This window comes from Oryzias melastigma, linkage group LG5, assembly GCF_002922805.2.
Source record: "Oryzias melastigma strain HK-1 linkage group LG5, ASM292280v2, whole genome shotgun sequence".
NCBI lineage: Eukaryota > Metazoa > Chordata > Actinopteri > Beloniformes > Adrianichthyidae > Oryzias > Oryzias melastigma.
The window spans coordinates 35,345,744-35,367,088 of NC_050516.1; the positions used below are offsets into that span (position 1 = coordinate 35,345,744).

At 37.7% G+C, this 21,345-nt stretch overlaps 1 protein-coding gene across 5 annotated transcripts in view; it reads left to right on the top strand.

The window, feature by feature from the left end:
- The window catches only part of cacna1da (calcium channel, voltage-dependent, L type, alpha 1D subunit, a), a 103,203-nt gene that overhangs the window by 19,298 nt on the left and 62,560 nt on the right, over window positions 1-21,345 (top strand). For all 5 annotated transcript variants that reach the window (XM_024269258.2, XM_036212092.1, XM_024269259.2 and 2 more), the window contains exons 4-7: window positions 10,929-11,068; window positions 17,291-17,466; window positions 17,671-17,823; window positions 19,155-19,351. In XM_024269258.2, coding sequence (XP_024125026.1) covers window positions 10,929-11,068; window positions 17,291-17,466; window positions 17,671-17,823; window positions 19,155-19,351 — 666 coding nt within the window. The remainder of the gene's footprint in view (window positions 1-10,928; window positions 11,069-17,290; window positions 17,467-17,670; window positions 17,824-19,154; window positions 19,352-21,345) is intronic.

The window sequence follows — 21,345 nt, forward strand, 5'->3', positions numbered from 1 at the left end:
AATCGAGTCTCGACAAGCTATATATCTAAGGCAGTTATCTTAGCCGTCGTCCCTCAGTAACCATCTTGCAGCAGGCCTCAAATGATGATTGTGAAATGTTTTTATCATTTTCTATTGAAAAAGTCAGGTCGGTGAGAAACTCTCTGCTTCTCCCAGCTGCTTCTGTTTCTAGTCCTAGTCCACCTCGACCTGTGATCTTAGACACGTTTTCACCTGTGTCTCTCCCTGAGCTGGTCAGATTAGTGGGCACAATGAAGTCGTCTTCCTGCTCACTTGATCTGCTACCAACACCTTTGCTCAAAGATGTCTTTCAGTCCATTGGTCCCTGCGTCCTGTCCATAATTAACTCATCTCTGCTGTTTGGTCAAGTTGCTGAGCTGTTTAAGGAAGCTGTCATAGCTCCTCTCTTTAAAAAACCTGGGCTTGACCCCTCCCTCCTGAGCAGCTACAGACCCATTTCTAATCTGTCCTTTATTTCAAAGCTCTTAGAAAAAGTTGTCGCTAAACAACTCACAGCTGCTTTAGACAGACACGCCATTCTGGATCAGTTCCAGTCAGGTTTTCGTAGGGCTCACTCCACAGAAACAGCTCTTCTCAGAGTCTGCTGATGCAGAGTGATGCAGGAAACTGCTCCGTGCTGCTGCTACTGGACTTAACTGCAGCCTTTGACACTGTCGACCATCACGTCCTCCTAGACAGGCTGAAAAACTGTGTTGGGGTATCCGGATCTGCCTTAGACTGGTTCACATCATACCTCACTGGCAGATCCTTTTCTGTGGTTTCCTCCAAGTTTAAGTCCTCCTCTGCATCCCTCACTTCTGGTGTGCCACAAGGCTCTGTTTTGGGACCATTACTGTTCATTTTATATTTGTTGCCTTTATATCATATTTTAAGTTCTTTTAATGACATTTCTTATCATTTTTATGCTGACGACATTCAGCTTTATGTATCTTTTAAACCACAGGATGTTTTTAAAATACAGATTTTACACAAGTGTCTGGATTCTGTCAAGAGTTGGATGAATGACAACTTTCTCCAACTGAATGAAACCAAAACTGAGGTCCTCATCTGTGCTCCTGACAAACACCACCCCCAGATAGTCCAGTGGCTCGGTCCACTCGCCTCTTTTGTCAGGTCATCTGTTAGAAACCTCGGTGTAACCCTAGAGCCAGTTTTAACTCTCGACTCTCACGTCAGTACACTTGTTCGTTCTTGTTTTTATCATCTGAAAAACATTGCTAAACTGAGTCGAGTTGTGTCACGTTCTGAGATGGAGATGCTCATTCACGCTTTTATCTCTTCTCGTCTTGATTATTGCAACTCCATCTTCACATGCCTCAGTAAAAAATCTTTAGAACGTCTTCAGGTTGTCCAGAATGCTGCTGCAAGGCTTTTAACCAAAACTTCGAAGTACTCACACGTCACCCCACTGGCTGCACTGGCTCCCTGTCTGCTACAGAGTCCAGTTCAAAGTCCTGGTTTTAACATACAGAGCTGTAAATGACCAAGCACCAGTCTACATAAAAGACCTCGTGCAGCCGTACACTCCCAGCAGGTCACTCAGATCATGTGACCAGGGCCTGCTGGTTGCCAAAAGAACACGGTTAAAAACTAAGGGTGACAGAGCCTTTGCAGCAGTAGCTCCATCCCTCTGGAACTCCCTACCTCTCAGCCTCAGATCTGTTGACTCAGTGTTTTCTTTTAAAAAGCAGCTAAAAACACATCTTTTTAAAATTGCTTTTTCTTAACTCTGTTTATGTCCTGTTTTTATATTTGGTTTTACTTTGTGTTTTATTCTATGTTTTACTGTAAAGCACTTTGTGGTTTTTATCTTGAAAGGTGCTATATAAATAAAATGTATTATTATTATTATTATTATAATTCCTTCAACACAGAAACAGCATATATATAAGTAAACAGAAATATGTTACAATCTGATTCTGGGAGTGTACATTCTTGTATCTCTGTGATATTCTTATATTTCATAACATAAACTAAGACAGTTCATGCTTAAAATGGGAAGGGAAGAAGCGAAAAATTGCCAAAGTCTGATGCAACACATTGACACAGAAATATTTTCAAGTGGTTCTTGCAAAATTTAGTTCAAATTCTCCACATCCTCTTAATGTTTAGCTTTCCTTATTGAGACGAGTTTTTGAATGGTAATAGGTAGTACATTTCTACTAGCTCTAAATGTGAGTTGTGCCTTATGAAGTTTAACCAAATCTAAGAATTTCGGAATTGAATGGTTTGCAAAGTTTAATTTTACATTTTCTTTTTGCTTTGGTTCATAATTCTTGGCCACCGACTGAAGAGTTTTCCCTCTTTGACGGTGGACAAGTGGGCCTATAGAGCTTTGTGGGGCACAGTTTGAGATCCTAAACAGTTCTTGACTGAAAGAACAGCTCAGAGATCCAGTCATTAGGTTTATGGTTTAACAGCTACATAACTAGAAAATTCAGACAATGGTAGAAATCAGCTGCTACACTTAAATTATGCGATCACTCTGCATCATTAACTAGTGCCTGTTATCTATTTATCACAGCTACACTTGTGTTGTTAGAAATAATTCATTAATTAGTTTGAGTCTTTAAAAGGGTTTTCTGTAAATTATTAATTTAATAAAAACAGTTGATATGTCTTGTTATAGGTATCATTTTAAATTAATTTAAAATAAGTCACTGTCGCAACTGTGACATTTACACTGAAAAACTAAAGCAGAAAAAATAAGATTCCAGTAAAAGCTAAAGCTAAATATTGAAAAGAAAGTAGACAGAAGTAGGACTACAATGTTTCATCTTTCGCCACTATTAGAATTAAAGGTTTGGCTTAACCTTTAAAGATGGACAGAAATAAAAGAATGTGTGAGTTTAGTTTTTAGGCATGAAGCAGTTTAAAAATAGAAACAAGTTTAGTTTCATTTTTGGCTGCAGTCTCTATGTTAAGAAAAGCCATTGTTCACTATCATTTATCATGTAGACAAGAGAGTGGGGACCTTTTTTTTCTCACCTAACTCAGCAAAAAAGTTGGTCTTATCTTCAAAAATGCTGAATTATTCTTTTAAACTTTGTGTTCTGTAACGTTTTTTTGTAGTTTTGTTTAGCGTGTTCCATCTGCAGGTTCAGTGTTCTGACTCCAGAACTTTCGCATTTAAGGTTTATTTCTATTTTTCCCTTTAATGCGCTGCAGTGTTTTCTGCATGATGTGAACTGCAGGACTCGTACTGCGTTCACATTAGCGCTGTCCGCCTGGCTCAGTCGTACGGCCGGAGCTGAGAGTGCACGGTTCAGCGGGTTAGCAGCATCGTGTCTCATATGGTGAACGATCAGCTGCGAGATGAACAGAGCTGCGTCCGTAGATGTGATCGTGTATTCAGTGGCAGAAGAGGGCAGTTGGGGCCATGGGTGGGGGGGGTTTGAGAGGTTTACTGTTTTACTTGCTGTGATGCATTCTGGGCCATGGATGATGTTGGAACACATTCTGGTGGAAGGGGCAGCAAGTGATGTGAACATGTTTCTTTCTGACATTAAACATCTGAGGGAAGCAAACATGTCGTGTTACACTGGATTTCTTTAAGCCGACATGAATCTGCTATCCTAACAAACATATTTATGACAGCATACTTGTCATTCCTTTATTTTCATTTCCTAATGATGTCCACCAATGTACAGTATAACACAAGAAATATAAATCGAATGTAATGTTTGGTAGAGCGTGGAGGTGACGGTTTGTGCAGTTTTTTTTTTAACCTTTTGCCAGTTGGAAAATTTTGAACATATAAAAGTTTCTTTTTTAGTGTTAAAAAACCATTCCAATGAAATTGTAGTTGTTTTTGTGTTTTTAAACATCTTCTTGTGGCATTTTTCTGATGATAGAGGACATATATACAAATATAAATATTGGAAAACATGAAAACATATGGATAATGGAAAGTGAGGGAAGCACTTAGTAAGTGGGTAGCTAAAGTTTGTTTTTTTATTTTTTCACGACAAAAATGTGTGTTGCTTATTAGTAACCATTCACACAATAATGACTCTCCTTCTCCTCTCCGTATGTTTTTTGCCCGTAAAAACTCAATCACACTTTCAGTGATTTTGGTATCAAAACATTGAGCTTGTTCAGGACATTGCTGCTTATATTTTTGGTATTTATAAACTTAATAGTTTTTGAAATATTGAGTAAATTATGCCTCACAGGAAATGAATATGAACATCTTCAAATTTAAACATTTTAAGCAGATTAGCAACAAGCTTGTAAATATATTTATGGGCTATGTTTTAATCTTTTATAGTAATTTTCAAAAAATTTGGAGTTTACCTAATATTTTTGTAACATGTTAACATTTTTGGCTAATTTGTCATCTAGTGAGGTTTTTATTTAGAGTTCAGCTTCCATTTTAGCAACATACTAACGTTTTTGACTCATTTAGTCTGCTGAAGAATTTTAGGCTATTTTGGAGTTTAGCTAATATTTGAGCAATAAGCTAGCTTTTTTTGGCCAACCTAGCATCTACTAAGGTTTTTTGGGGCTAATTAGGAGTTTAGCTCATATTTAAGCAAATACTTTTGGAGACTTGGTGTGTATTAGGGATTTTTAAGTAATTTTACAACAATTTTTTGAGAAATTTAGGTCATCTTAAGCGCTCTTTTTAGCAGATTTAACATTTTGCAAATAGCTTTTAAATTTTCAGTAAATCCCTGCAGCAATTAAAGTCAATTTTCAGCAAAAAGCTTCAACATCTTCAGCAACTACTTTAAGCAAAAAGCATTCACACTAACATTGCAACTTTTCTAGTTTTATATGCATTTTCTTTTGACTTTGCAACATGGCCATATCATGGCATTTCTGAAGCTGCCAGAAAACAATGTATGAGGTGATATTTTTGTTTATATCACTTGTTAACCACCATGCAGCAGTTTCCCACCCACGCCTTGTTTGTTAATGCCTCAGAAACTCCTGGCTCGTCTCTCTGTCACTTTCCTTCCATTGCTCGCTTGACTCGCTCTGTTCTTTGTGCTGCCTGCAGCTCCAGGATGCTCTGTCACAACAGCAGCAGCCGTAAGCCTAACTCAACCTTTTACATCTGTAACAAAGAGGCACATGTGTCTTATTCAGAGCTAAGTGCCTCTCACAATCCGCGGTTAACTGATAGAAAAATGCAACAAAACGAAAAGCTGCCTGCAGGGCTGCAGCATTTATAGTGTCTGCAGAGATCACAGAGCAGGGCTCCCTCAGTGACAACAGTTTATCTGCTTAATCATACGTGCTTTTTATGCTCCTTAATTAGCATAGTTTTCTGAAGTAGCTTTCAAATGTCAAACTCAAACTTGGCTGTGTTATTTTAATGATTACATTTTTTATGATAAACTTAAACACTGAAAAAATGTGTTCTTGTGGCATTTTCTCATGATGGAGGACATATATTTGTGAAATTAAGCTTAAAATCTGTGTATTTTTTTGTTTAAATTGTTGGGAGTCAAGAGTAGACAGAAAATTACTGTCTGGAAAAGCTTATAGGTGTGACAGAAAGGATCAAATCAGCAAGCCAGGTTCCTTGCTCCGCTCCATTCTGATTTATCCACTTCCAGATGAATAGATCCATGAACATCTTTGTTTTCCTCGTCTTAGTATCTGGATAAAAATTTTACGGCTGGATGGCTCCATTTTTGTTGTACCACAAATGTTAGATAGGGGTGTGAGTGGCTGTAAGCTAGCAGGAGAGAATGTAAACAAGTGGATGATGGGAAGAGGGGTGGGGATTACTCCTGAAAACGACACAGGTTTTTGATTTTCGCTAAAAACAACATAATCGTAATTAAAGGAACACTTTTTAAAATAAATGAAAAACTATTTAAAGATTATATTTTCCTTCTTTGTTGGAATAAATAATAGACAAAAATGAGTCATGTGCAATTATTTGTCTGTGGGTGAGAGTGTGAATGTTGGACTTAAGAGAAGTAAAGACCATCAGGATCATTTGGCTGTGATTTGTTGTTTTTCTTATCAATAAATGAGGTGGAAAAAGTGATGTGAACTTTGGAGGAATAAAGATGTACCTTTGGTCTCATGCAGGTTTCGGACCTGGATGTGCTCGGATAAATCTTAGAGGTTTTTTATGGCTTAAGACAGACTCCCTGTTTTGAATCCTTTCCTTTAAAGTCCCAGTCCAATCCTCTTTTAATCTTTTGTAACAGTGTTTTCCGTGGTCTTTTAATTACTGTTTTTAGCCAAAATCAAGACAACTATGTTGTTTTTTAGGGTTGTTTTCTGCAGGAGTTTGTTCAAAATTTGCCTGTGAGTGTCTGTGAGCCTGATCCTCATTCCCATCATCCATCTGTTTATATGCTGTCCCGCAAGCTTACAGCCCCAACCTAACATTACCGGAAGCAACAAAAATGGCGAGTGATTTTGAAGCTATCCAGGCGTACAGTTTTGATCCAGATGCAAACTCAGACAAGGAAAATTAGGACGTTATTGGATTCTAGTTTAATATATTGTATTTTCTACGTCACAAATAAAATCTTTTTTAAACATTTTTTTCTTAGTCTGCTTTTGATTCACAACTAATTAAAGAAAGAAATGCTCAGAAATGCAAATTTGAGCTTAATTTTCTTTAAAGTCCCACTCCAACCATATTATTTTCTAACAAGAAATCGTTCCCAGTGATCTTTTAATCATAATTATGAAGTTTTTAACCAAAATCAAAATGTCTTTAGGACATATTTCATACACAGTGGGAGTAACTCATAGAAATACAATTCTGGGTTGTGGGAGGGACTGTTGACACAGAGCAACCCTGCCCCACTCCCCATCGCCAAGAGCTGTTTGTGCACACAAGCACGAGCTAATAGCCTCAAGCTAACATTAGCGGCGCAAAAGTGAGCAATATTAGATCAATCCAGTTGTACAGTTTTGAGTCAGAATGACAATTCACTCCCGCATTAGTGTTGAACACTCACCAGGGTGCGGGGGAGGGGAGACTTTGCCACGCCCATTTCAGTAGCTGCTTCATCAGTCTGAGCATTTTTTAGCATCTGGTTTTCATCTGCTCCTGATTTGAATCAATCAAAAACACCTTTTCATTAAAATTCTTTTGTATAGATCCTCTTTTAAGAAACAAAGGCTGCAAGAGTGTCTTAAAAATAAAAAATAAAAAGATTTTCTTTGCATTTCTCACAGTTAGAGGAAATCTTTGCAGGTTTTTGAGGTCTTGCTTCAGTACAGTACAAATGTTTTAAACACAGACTATTGTGCAGAGGTCACTTTCACCTGTCTCAGGGGACGTTCCAGGACCGTCCTTGAAAACCTGAGTCACCTCCGGTTTGTTCGCCCACAGTGTCCCACAACCACGTGGACCCAAAACACTCATTACCAGCTTTTGTCAGCCTGTTTGTGCCTCTGCTGTCAGCCTCACTCCCAGCCGACCTCAGCCTGATGGCTTAATGTTCCCGTCTTCCCTCTGCCTTTGAAACCCCCACACTGAGGCTCAGCTTACTTATTTCGCTTTCCACATCGTTTTTTTTTAAGCGCCTCATTTATTTTGGGCTTCCTGTTTTTTTTTTATGTATATATTTAATTTATAATATATTTACGTTGAAAGTAAATGTTTTTTGGTTATAAGATGATTTAAGTATTTTCCAACGTATTAATTAACATCCTCTTTCTGATGGTGTGGATGGAGGCGGTAGCAGCAGGAATCTCTTAACATGCTGAACAATCATCTCATCAAAGAGATTCTTCATCAATGTTCCAAACTGCTTAGAATTTGAAGAGTTTGGTACCAAATACAAAACATTTAGGCTTTAACAAAGAAATGACGGGAGGCTAAAGAAACCTAGATGATTGATACTTTATGTTACTGACAGCAAATAAGGTTGGAACCAAGTGGAGAAGCAAAATAAGAGCTTTAGAACTACCTTTCAAAATAAGATTTAACCCAACAAAAATTATGTACAGCTCAATAAAGGGAAAAAACAAACACTTCAGCAAAATACATTTAAATAATAGGTCATCTATAGTAGTTTACAATGATATATTCCAGTTGTTCCCCAAGTGTTGAGGGCCTCGATTGTGCTGCTGATTCATTTCTGAGATCATTAATATACAATGGAGGTACCTTAATGTATAGTTAAGCTTAATTAATTGCCTGCCTGGTAGAGAAAACATATTTCTAAAAACACTGATTGTGTGTATTACTCACCCAAGGCAATAAGCAATAGAAGAAAAATATTTTTTTTTTCTTGGTCGTGTTGTTAAAGCATTAAAGTAAGTTAGAAGGAGCAACTCTATGTATCAGCTGTTCATATCTGAGTGAGAGTCGAGTGTCCTCCAAACTCCTTTGATGCAACACATGGAGCCACATTTGAAACCTATTCAGGCTGGAGACATTTTAAAGTAAACTAGAGTTCATTCCATCTGAAAATCCAGAAGAAATTTTCAGTCTGAAAACATCTAAGACAGACACTTATCATCGTACCTTCATAGTCGTCTTCTTGCCAGTAACCGAACAAATAAACAAGTTAACAGTGTTTGTTTGATATAGACCTTCAAAGTAAAAGTCAGCGAAATATAAAGTTTGAAGAAGTGGACTATCCCAACAAGATTAAAAAGCGCAGGACTTCCAAAATTTCAGTCCAAAGTTGCTTTGCTCCGCCCTCATAATTCCTGGCCAATGACTAAAGAGCTCTTTAGTCACATGATTTTGTTTACAAGCTTTAGGTTAAAACATGAAAGGCCGCTGTAAGAAAGTCTTAATGCAGACTAAACTCGAGATTAAGGACTCGGTCTGGATCAAATTAAGCGGACTCGATCTATAAACCAAAAGATTTTTCCAATCTGAATCCACCATTAAACACTGATGTTTCTGTTCCAATTCTTCATGTTGACGGCATTCCCAGGTGTTCACGTGCACCTGGATAGTGAGGTCATGCTTACAGAAATACAAGGAACAGTTTAGAAAGAAGAACTTAGAATGTCAGACCAGAATGTGGGAGGAACTCAGGGGTCTTGCCTTTGTCCTCCCCTGAAAGAGAGACAAGTTGCTTTGCTTTTGCCCCATTGAGTTTACTGTATTTTACAGACGATAAATTGTACTGGAGTACGAGTCGCGCTTTTGGGAAAAATGTTTTTGACAAAGTACGGGATCAAGAACAGACATTTCATCCTGAAAAGGCAAATCAGAATTGACTGTACATGTACACAATTCACTACAGTAACACAATGATGCTTATTTAACTTCATGAAAAATAACAGGAATTGAATATATGTCTAATATATTAATACGGTGTACGGCACAGCTCACATAAATGCAAAAGCCACAACACAACAACAAAAGCCACAACAGGACAAAAGAAGCCACAACACAACAACAAAAGCCACAACACTATGAAAAAGATAAACAACAGAAAGGAATAATTGACTTTTTTTTCAATAATCATTCAGTTTCAAGTAGTTGGCGCTGCTTGAAACTTTGAGGGGGGGGGGGGGGATAAAACTCGGGTGATCTTTTAGCTATTTTAACTAATTGTTTTTATTATTGTCGTTATTTGGAAAAAAATATTATAATCATGGAGCTGGAGTGCTGTGACCAAATTAAAAGTCAGTTTTTCATTTCTGTTGTGAATAATTTCCACTGTGTTCTGGCTTTTGTTGTTGTGCTGTTGTGCTCCCGCTTTTGTCTTCATATTGCTGCTTCTGTAGTTGTGCTTCCGCTTTTGATGTTGTGCTTTGGCCTTTGTCGTCATGTTGTGGCTTTTGTCGTTGTGAATTGCCTTTTGTCATTGTGTTCTGGCTTTTGTCGTTGTTCTTCGGCTTTTGTCGTTGTGGCTTTTGTTGTTGTGCTTCCGCTTTTGTCGTCATGTTCTGGCTTTCGTTGTTGTGCTTTGCCTTTTGTCCTTGCGTTCTGGCTTTTGTCGTTGTGGCTTTTGTTGTTGTGCTTCCACTTTTGTCGTCATGCTTTGGCTTTTGGCGTTTTTCTTCGTCTTTTGTCTTTGTGTTGCTGCTTCAGTAGTTGTGCTTCAGCTTTTGTTGTTGTGCTTTGGCTTTTGTCGTCATGTTGTGGCTTTTGTCCTTGTGAATTGCCTTTTGTCATTGTGTTCTGGCTTTTGTTGTTGTTCTTCGGCTTTTGTCGTGGCTTTTGTTGTTGTGCTTCCGCTTTTGTCCTCGTGCTTCGGCTTTTGCTGTGTTGTGACTTTTGTCATTGTGCTCCTACTTTTGTCGTTGTGTTGTGGCTTTTGTCGTTGTGCCCTCGCTTTTGTCATCCTGTTATGGATTTTGTCATTGTTCATTCGCTTTTCTCGTCATGTTGTGTCTTTTGTTGTTGTGCTTTGACTTTTGTCATCCTTCTCTGGTTTTGTTGTCATGTTATAGCTTTTGTCGTTGTGCTTTGACTTTTGTCTTTTTATTGTGGCTTTTGATGTTGTGCTTCTGCTTTTGTTGTGTTGTGGCTTTTGTCGTTGTGTTGTGGCTTTTGCATTTATGTGAGCCGTGTCGGGCACCGTATATTATTGAAGATATGAAGAATGAATCAGATGACCACAGCCTAAAGAACATGCTAACTACTCAATTAAACTTTTATTTAACCTCAAATAACTAAATCTGTTGAATTCTTCATCCTCTGTGTCGCTTTGACACAACTCACCTGTCAGACTGAGCGGCGCTTCTTCCTCTGTATTTCTGTCAGAAGATGTAAACACCTACAGTGCCCCCTAGAGGTTGTTGTCTTTTATTATAAAAAAAATCACATATAAGTATCACTTGAGTAAAACTCGCACCCCCAGCCAAACTATGCAGTAAACCGTGACTTACCGTCACTCAGCATTTCTTTGTGTGTTTCAGATAAACCTTTATTTAAAAACGATGCAGATGTTTGTGGGTTTTTCTGTCCTTCTTGTTACTAATCCCATGTTTTTCCTTTTGTGTGTCTGCAGGAAACAGTTGAATATGCCTTCCTAATCATTTTCACAATTGAGACCTTTCTGAAGATTATTGCTTATGGCTTAGTGATGCACCAGAATGCATATGTGAGAAACGGCTGGAACATGCTGGACTTTGTTATTGTGGTGATAGGGTAAGTCTACAAATTCTCTCTGTTTTGCTCTTGTTCTGCTGCTGTGATGGATGTTAAACCCTCCAGAGTCGATGTTGAGTGTGCTTTTGGTGCCCAGGTCTCAAGGTTTTTGTTATTTTTAGTCTGATGTTTGGATTTTTTTTTTTCTTGATCTGACTTTGACAGTTTACAGTATTTGTGCGAGAAGTTAAAGTTGCTTAAGCCTCTGCTTCAAGTGGCAAGTGCTAATAGAGACCATCACACACCCACAGTGTTTGACCCAGAAAAGACACAGAGAATAAATCAGATTTTTAGCACCACTGGAGTGAGTCACCATCTCTCCATACTTTGTCTCTTAAACTCTCTCTGCCTTATCCTCTGCTCCTCTTGCATGTTCTGATTACTAACCCCCTTTCATTTTCACATTTCAGATAGTTCAGGCTGTACTGCTCCCCACCTCACTTGCCCTATTTCCTGCGCACTCTCCTCTTATTTTCTCGATCCGTATCACTGCTGTTCTTTTTTCCTTCCCATCTTTCGCCTCCCTCTGTTCCTCCTCTAATGCGCACAGTCCAGTGGGTAGCTGGGTCAGATCTCTGCCTGCGTGCCGCATGCAGGGTTAATCTGCCATCCAGTCAAATGCAAAGACGACTGCTCCTGCTATGAGGACTGACTGCTTCCCCTAAATCAGTGGAATGACACGTTGATAGGCTTCTCCGTGTTTGTGTAGATCAGAGGCGTCAAACTCAATCCCACAAGGGGCCAAAATCCAAAACACACCTTAGGTCGCGGGACGAACAGGAATAACATTTATTGAACAATTTAAAACAAACATTTTAAAACCGTAACTTTAGATATAGAGCATTACCTACATTAATGCTAGTGTGAATGCTGTAAACTGAACTTGGCTGCTGATGATGCTAGTGTTGATAGCTGAAGATGCTGAAATTGGTAGCTAAAAAAGCTGAAGCTGAAAACGTTGAAGCTGATAACCAGATAAAATATTAGCTAGATGCCAAACTAGCTTAAAAAGACAAACAAAAAAAACTTAAATTAGTCAAAACAGCTAACATGTAGCTGAAAAAATAACTAAATTTCATAATAGCTTAAAAAATGGAAAAATGCTTAAACTGAAAATGTCTAAAAAATGAAGAATGCCTAATTTATATGCCTTTTTTTAGGCATTTTTCGGTTTTAAATTATCCATAATAGCTAGCATGCAGCTGACATATCAGCGAAATGCCAAATTAGCCTAAAAAACCCTTGCAAATCATTCAGCATGTAGCTGAAAAATAGTTAAACTTCAAAACAGTGTAGAAAACTAAAAAAAAAAAAAAACAGCCTAAATTTGACAAAACAACTAGTATGAAGCTAAAATATTAGCTAAATACCAAATTAGCCTAAAAAACAAAAAAAGACCCTAAATTAGCTAAAACAGCTAGCTTGTAGCTGAAATATTAGCTTAACTCCAAAATAGCCTAAAAAAATGAAGAAAAAAATTAGCAAAAACAGCTAGCTTGTAGCTGAAATATTAGCTTAACTCCAAAATAGCCTAAAAAATGTCGGTAAATGCCAAAATACTTGAAAAAGCTGGCATAATGCCATTTAAAAAAAAAAACTTTTTAAAGATCTTCTTTCACTTTCGGCTTATCCCTTTCGGGGTCGCCACAGCGTAACAGCACCCACTGTTTTGCATCAGTGATTTGGCAGAGTTTTTACGCCGGATGCCCTTCCTGACACAACCCTATACTTGAGGGGCACAGGGACCCAGTTAGGCAGCAGCGTCAAGGGTCTTGCCTAAGGACCCAATCTGGGTGGGGATCAGTGGACAACCCTGGGAATCAAACCCAGGGCTCCTGCGTGTCAGCCCTTTACCTAGCCCACTGAGCCATAATGGTGAATAATAAAAAGGCAGGAATATTATTCCAGAATAAATCAACTTAAACCTTAAATAACTTTCAATATTTTGTCAAAATTATACAAGTTAGAAATGAGCGCAAGATAACATTGGACCATTAATAACAATAAAATAAAATGATCCGGAGGGCCGGATCTGGCCCCTGGGCCTTAACTTTGACTGCGGTGTAGATCATGTCTGCAGATTGTTCCTTTACCTGTAAGACTAGGATTAGTACGGATGTCAAACACAAAACCAAAACTCAGGGCTGTCCTCAATAAATTTATATGATGAAATATTGAGCGAAACAAATTGTTTATTTATAATATATAGTGATAGTTTCTGAAGTCCATCTGTTTAGTTTTGCAATTAGTCCAAAGAAACTGGTCATTTTTTTCTCCGCAAATAAAATGCTAAATACTCAGGGTTGTTGTTTTAAGTGTTGAAAATGGTTCCTAAAGGGATTTTTTTTAATGCAGATATTAATTGGATTCATTCATTCATTCAATAGCTGCAGTCATAAATGTTCCCGTGTCCTTCTATTCAAGTCTTTGCATTTAAATTCAAGTCCAAGTCTCCAATTCACCTCAATCCACTTTTTGGATAAGAATAAAACAATATTAAATGGTTAATTCATCAGATGGTAATTAGTCTTCAAATTGATTTTTTTGTTGGTTCTTATCTCAAAGTATGAAAAGGTTTGTTTTTACCATGATAGTAGTGATTAAAAAAGTATGACACATAATCATTTAATTGCTTTGCTTTTTACATTTCTTTTGATTGATTATTTGTCTTTATATTTGAACTGATCATTTAAGGTTTCAGGAAACGTTTTCTTACGTTCCAAAAACCAGTATATGTTTCCAGTAATAACCAAATCACTGTTGTTCCTCTAAAAATAACTGAGAAGGTGTCTTGGTTTGCACTGAGACAGCATGTGGTGTGGTTGTCAACACTGTCACCTCACAGCGAGACGGTTCCAGTTCTCCCGCCTCACTGTGCATGCCTGTCCTCTCGTTGCCTCTGTGGGTTTCCTTCAGGCTGCCTGGAGATTTCTGCCAGTTTCCCCTAAAAAACACCTATAGTTGGTTCTTTGGGTTTTAAACTGTCCACCAGTGGGAATCAGTCTGCATCCCCGTGTCATAAACACTGACCGTAAATGAGAACTGGACTGTACTTGCTGGCTCCAAGAAGCCAAAATCCCCAAAACTTCTATAGTTTAGTCATTCTTTAGTCAGAATAACCATTCTTGATTTGATCCTAAGTCTTGATAATCGTAATTTATTTTCGTGATGTTATTTCTGTTGTGCAAGTTATTAAAGTTATGAACTAACCTATCAGATGCCTCTATAAAAGCATGTGGTATTTTTGTAGCACGCTTTCAAGTGGTAGGGGCGTGGCCTTAATGCTCACTCCTGATTGGCTTGAGTGCTTACACTAGATATGTTGACTCAGACCAATCACTGCTTTCTGATGTTTGGTTTCGACCAAAGGTGAAAAAATGGCGACTGAATTGACAAAATTTAATCAGAACTGGAAGTCATTTTATATGGGTGACATCACACTCACTCCATCCAGTTCTCATATACAGTCAATGTTTTTAAAGCATGACCAAATTTAGGGTTTTTTTCAAATGGATGATTGGAAAAATAATAGAAAACAACACAAGCACGGTAACAAAAGCCAAAGCACAACAACAATAGCAACAACACAAGGACAAAAGCAAAAGCACAATGACAAAAGCTGAAGGACAACTACAAAAATAACATAAGGACAAAAGCCACAACACAACAACAAAAGCCACACCAGAACAACAAAAGCCACACCAGAACAACAAAAGCCGAAGCACGATGACAAAAGCTAAAGGACAACTACAAAAACAACGCAACGACAAAAGCCGCAACGCAACAACAAAAGCCACAACTTGACAACAATAGGCACAACACAACAAAAAACGGAAGCACAACACAAGCACGGTAACAAAAGCCAAAGCACAACAACAATAGGAACAACACAACGACAAAAGCAAAAGCACGATGACAAAAGCTGAAGCACAACTACAAAAATAACATAAGGACAAAAGCCACAACACAACAACAAAAGCCACACCAGAACAACAAAAGCCGAAGCACGATGACAAAAGCTAAAAGACAACTACAAAAACAATGCAACGACAATAGCTACAACACGACAATAGCCACAACATCACAACAAAAACCAAACTACGACAACAAAAACTGAAGCATGGCAACAATAGCCACAAACCAATGACAAAAGCCACAACACGACAACAATAGCCACAACACAACCACAAAAACCAATGCATGGCGACAATCGCTAAAGCACGACAACAATAGCCACAACACGATGACAATAGCCACAACACAACGACAATAGACAACAAAAACTGAAGCATGGCAACAATTGCAAAGCACGACGACAATAGCTACAACACGACAGAAACCAAAATACAATGACAAAAGCCAAAGCACAACAATAGCCACAAAACGACAACAATAGTCATAACACAACATTAAAAACTGAAGCACAATGGCAATAGCCAAAGCACGACAACAATAGCCACAACACAACAACAAAAGCCACAACACAATGACAATAGCCACAACACAACGAAAAAAGCCAGAGCACGACAACAAAAACTGAAGCATGGCGACAATCGCAAAGCATGACAACGATAGCCACAACACAACATTAAAAACTGAAGCACAATGTCAATAGCCAAAGCATGACGACAAAAGCCACAACACGACGACAAAAAACCAAAGCACAACAACAATAGCCACAACACGACGACAAAAGCCACAACACAATGACAATAGTCACAACACAACATCAGAAACTGAAGCACAATGACAATAGCCAAAGCATGACGACAAAAGCCACAGCACAACGATAAAAGCCGAAGCAAGTATAAGTAAGACAACCACAGGACTCTTTGATTTGGAGGTGTGTAGAGACAGAGAACTACAGTTTTAAAAAAGGGGATGGAAGAAAGTTTATTATGTCCAGCGGGGAACCCTGCGTCTTCCGTGTGCGTTGGAGCCAGGAGCCTCAAAAACACACCAGGAGTTTTGAGCCAAAACGTCAGGATACATTAAAAAAACTATAAAAATACACCACCAATAGAACAATAAACCAAAGCAGGGCTTTCCCGCCACGCCTTCCTGGCCGTCTGCCCGTTGCTCACCGTTCGCCGCACCCGCTACCAGGCCCGCGCGATGGCTTCCCCCCTACCACGCCGCTTTTGGGGCCGTCTTTTCCTCTCTCCTTCCTGCATCTCAGGTGTCCATTAAAAAGAGCCTCCCATCAGGCACGCCCCTGCTGCACCTGTGTCCACTTTGCAGCAATGAGGCGACCTGTTTATTTATAAAACATAAGTAAAAAAATAAAGACAGTTAACCCCGATACACATGACAACAAAAAACCGGAGCACAACGACAAGAGCCGAAGCATGGTGACAAACGCTACAATGACAAAAAGCAAAGCACTACGACAAAAGCCAAAACACGACAACAAAAGTGGTTATGCTTTGGCTTTGTGGTTGAGCTTTAGCATTTCTGTGACCCATGTCGAGTCATTCATTACCTTTAAAACACTGTTTCACTACTAAGATCCCTTCAATTTAAGTGATGAATAGATGTGACTGTAATTCAATGCTCTGTTTAGTGTTCTTTCATTGTGTATTTTCACATTGTCATCACTACTTCTGTGTTTCTTTCTTCTCCTGTTTCAGGTTCTCTTTTTATATAAACAGAAAATTAAGCCTCAGGCCTTGAGATTCTGCTATATTAAGCTATCATTTTTCATGTTTTTATATGTTTTTTTAAGCAAAGTCAGTGTTTATCCTCAAAAATTTCTTGTGGTTCTTATTTTTACTGACTGTGCTGCAGTGATTTTGGTTTAGTTTGTGGGTGGCTGTAAATAATCTAATATTCTTAGAGAAACATGACACATAAAAGGATGAGCAATAGTACAGGAAAAAACAGGAATGACATTTAAATACAATCATTTATGTAAAATGACTTATAGACTTCAGGGTAATATAGGGTTTGGTGTCTCGCAGGACATAATATTTGTAAAAAACATAGAGTTTGAATTTGAAAATGTCTGATTGAGAGGCTGTTACTCTACTACCAAGTAAGATATGTTATAGAAAATGTAAAACTAGTAGCTTTATATCAAAGTCTAAGTTATTTTCGTGTGACAAACAATAGAAAGGCGTCATTTCAATGTTTGGAACTCATTCCAGCTCTGAGATAATTCCCTTTAAATGGGTTTAAGCGGTGTGACATCATAGAAAACACAATGTTTCTGGTTGCCAACAGACTCTTCAGCGTTGTCTTGGAGCTTTTGACCAAAGAGGAACCGAAGGGAGAAGGCGATGCAGCTAATAACCATCCGTCGATGCACGGTCACGGGGGTAAGCCAGGTGGATTTGACGTTAAAGCCCTTCGAGCCTTCCGTGTGCTGCGACCCCTGCGGCTGGTCTCAGGAGTACCCAGTGAGTACCTCACGACTTATTTATTTCTATTACTGTGCATAAAACATGTTCTGAGCTCGAGTAAAAAAGAAATTCATCATTGATAAAAAAGGTACCATGGATCTAGAAAGGTCCATTTTTCATTTGACCTCGTCGTTTGTGGTTCGTGACTTTTCCAGGTAATCCACATTTTTCCAGTGAAATATTCTTCTGTTTTACCTACAGGTTTACAGGTGGTGTTGAACTCCATCATTAAAGCCATGGTCCCTCTGCTGCACATTGCCCTTCTGGTCTTGTTTGTCATCATCATCTATGCTATTATCGGCCTCGAGCTTTTCATCGGAAAGATGCATGCAACCTGCTACATGCCTGGCTCAGGTAAGTGATTCGGAAGACTTCTCCACACAAAAGCAAGCCAGCGTTTCATTAATCGGCCGTCTAATGTCTTTATTTCAGTTTACCTTGACTAAGAGAGCACTGGACACATTTGTATTTCTTCTATCCTCACATCAGCTTTACAGTAAATGTAAATAAAATGAAACATTTGGCTGAAAATATGTGTGTAACACTGAGAAGACACTGCACAGCATGTTTCCAATTGTCCGACTGTTCAACACACACTACACCCACACGGTCATACGGTCTTCTTGGAGAATGTTTTGGCGAAAGACCCCCCAGCAGTAGCGCAAGCAACAACAGACTAAAGAAAAATATTTTCTCATTATTTCACTAACAAATTTTACAGTATGTGAACTGATTATTAATGTATTTGTAAACAAAATAAAGTCAAAATATTGAATTGAAGAATCAAAAGAATCGAATCTATCCAGGTTCTTGTGAATCGAATCATTTCTGGAAATTATAATCGACTCCCAGCCTTAGTACTAGGTACGTGCAAATCTTAGTGAATTTTTGAGTTTGTGGCGGGGATAATATTTTTGCTAAAAGGCGCAGTAAGAAAAAAAAAATGGGTAAACAATCTGTTCCTTGCAGTCCAAGACTGCTGTGGGACAGAATAAAAAGGCTGCAACCGCTAAACATGAAGAGGCAACATCTGTGAAATGAGAATGTGTCCAGTCAGCACTCACTACTCACCATTCATCATTCCCATGAACTATAAAAAAAACATGATGGGAATTTCGTCACTCTTTATTCCCCATAACAACTTTTTATGTGTTATATGAGAACATATGAATGAAATGACACTTTTATTTTAACCCTTTAACTACCCAAAAAAAGGTATTTTTTCTGCTGCTTATTGCTTTGGTATGGAGCCCCTAAACAGACATAAAATTAAAATATATATATATATATACAAATATGTATATATGAAGTTTAAAAAAAAAAAAAAAACGCCTAAAAATACATAAACAGTTATCCAGAATAGTTTTTTTCACTTCAATTTTTAGAACAAAAGAACCAAAGTGCACAAGTGTACACCACATAGCAACTAAAAAAAGGCTTTTCTAAAAATGTAAGTATTAAAAAAAAAGGTACTATCTGTTGTACATCAGTCAGTGACTAGATTTTTTTTATTTACTGCAATTTTTAGGAGAAAAAATATTTTTCCTTCAATTTTTTTTTTTACTTGAGTTTTTTTCTTCTGTGTCACTTTAGGGGCTCCGTACCTTGGGGAGTAATACACACAATCAATATTTTTAAACAGATGTTTTCTGAATGTTCCCCACCGTTTGGTTTTCTTGTCTCAGAATTGATAGCAGAGGAGGAACCAGCTCCGTGTGCGATCTCAGGACATGGGCGCCAATGCTCCATCAACGGCACAGAGTGCAGGGAGGGCTGGCAGGGTCCCAACAACGGCATCACTAATTTCGACAACTTCCTGTTCGCCATGCTGACGGTGTTTCAGTGCATCACTATGGAGGGCTGGACGGACGTGCTTTACTGGGTGAGTCTGTCGGCCGTTCTGGTTTACAATCCCCTGGAACTGACACGTTCCTTCAGCCTCAGCGTGTCCCCCGGTTTGACACACAACAGTGATGTGACTGACAACGTGATGATGAAGCTGCTGAGAACATCCTGGGGCGGCTGTTGTCACTCACTGATGATTGATTGTCTAAATGACTCAATGGGTTCTCGATCAAAAATATATGTTTTCTTTTGCTGACAACGTTCTCAAGAATTGCCTTCATACCAATTCCAACTGACTGATAGCTACTATGGTTTCTCGGTTTGACCCTCCGAGGTGACGCTTAAACACAAAATCTTTAACATACTTTAACTTTTCAACCCTTAACACGATAATTCCAGTAGATTTTGAAGGAGAAAACCGGCTTACGCCGCTTTTCTCCTTCAAAATCTACTGGAATTATAAAATAAAAAAATTACAGTAAATCGAAGAACATATAGTTCACTATTGTTGCAAGGCATTATGGTTATAGTTATTGTTTTTCTGGTGCTTCCATGTGAAGTTGCTCTCTACTATTACCAGCTCTTATGTAGATTGAGCTCCTTCCACTATTAGGCTTTACTTTATAGTTTTTTTCTACATCAAGAGTTTCAGACCGAAAGATCAAGAAAACATTTGTAACAGTATCACCTTTCATTTTTTTCAATAATTGCTGAAGACTCACTCTATTTCTCTTGTTGATGTTTCAATGAAAAATGCAACCGATATCCTATGGAAGCAGGTATGACTCATAATTCAAGATAAAAGTCAATATTTGAAATGCTTTTTCATTTTCACCGTTAATGAAAAGAAAAAACAAATTCTCCGAATAGCTTTTTCTTTTTCTTGCTCAACACCGCTCATTATGTAAAATATTTAATTTAACATTCTTTATTAAATTAAAGTAAATTAAATTATTAAATTAAAGAATGAGCTGTGATGATGGAAAAATGGAAAAGCTGTTTGGAGAATTGCTTTTTAATTTTATTAAAGTAACAAGTAATGCAGATACATTTTGAAAATGAAAAATAATTTCTGTTATAATTTTCAATTTTGATATTTCTTATTGAAGTTTGGTACAAATTTACTAGAGAACTTTTTAAAAAATGAAATATCAAATCTCCTTCTCTTTATCATTTTAATCGTCACAAAGTGAGCGGTGTTGAACAAGAAAAAGAAAAAGCCAATCGGAGAATTGCTTTTTCATTCTAATTAAGAGATAAGTAATGCAGTTACATTGTGAAAATAAAAAAGCATTTCTGTTTATACATTTTCATTTATAAATTTGATATTTCTAATTGAATGTTGGTACAAATTTACTGAAGAACTTTTTGAAAATTAAATGTCAAATGGCATTTTCTTTATCATTTTTATTAAGTTACAGAATGAACGATATTGAACAAGAAAAAGAAAAAAACATTTAGAGAATTGCTTTTTCATTTCATTTAAGAGAAATTGTGAAAATAAAAAGCATTTTGACTTTTATTTTAAATTATGAGTCACAAACACTTCCATGATAAACGCTAATTTGGGGTATTTCTAATTTTTAGCATTATGCTAGCTGTTTTTGGCTAATTTAGAGATGTTTCCAGTTTTTTTTTTTGCTAATTTGGAGTTTAGCTAATATGTTAGCATTATGCTGGCTAGTATGCTGGGCAGGATAATGCTGGCTAGTTTTGGCTCATTTAGACATGTTTCCAGTTTCTTAGGCATATTTGGAGTTTACCTAATATTTTAGCATTATGCTAGCTGCTTTTGGCTAATAAAATAAACATGATTCCAGTTTTTTGGCTGATTTGGTGTATAGCTAACATTTACCATTATGCTAGCTGTTTTTTTTGGCTTTTTTTGGTGATTCAGACATCTTTCAAGCTTTTTGGGGTTAATTCGGAGTATAGCTAGCCTTTTAGCATTATGCAATCTAGTTTTAACTAATTTAGACATGTTTCGAGTTTCTTAGGGAAATTTGGAGTTTAGCTAACATTTTAGCATTA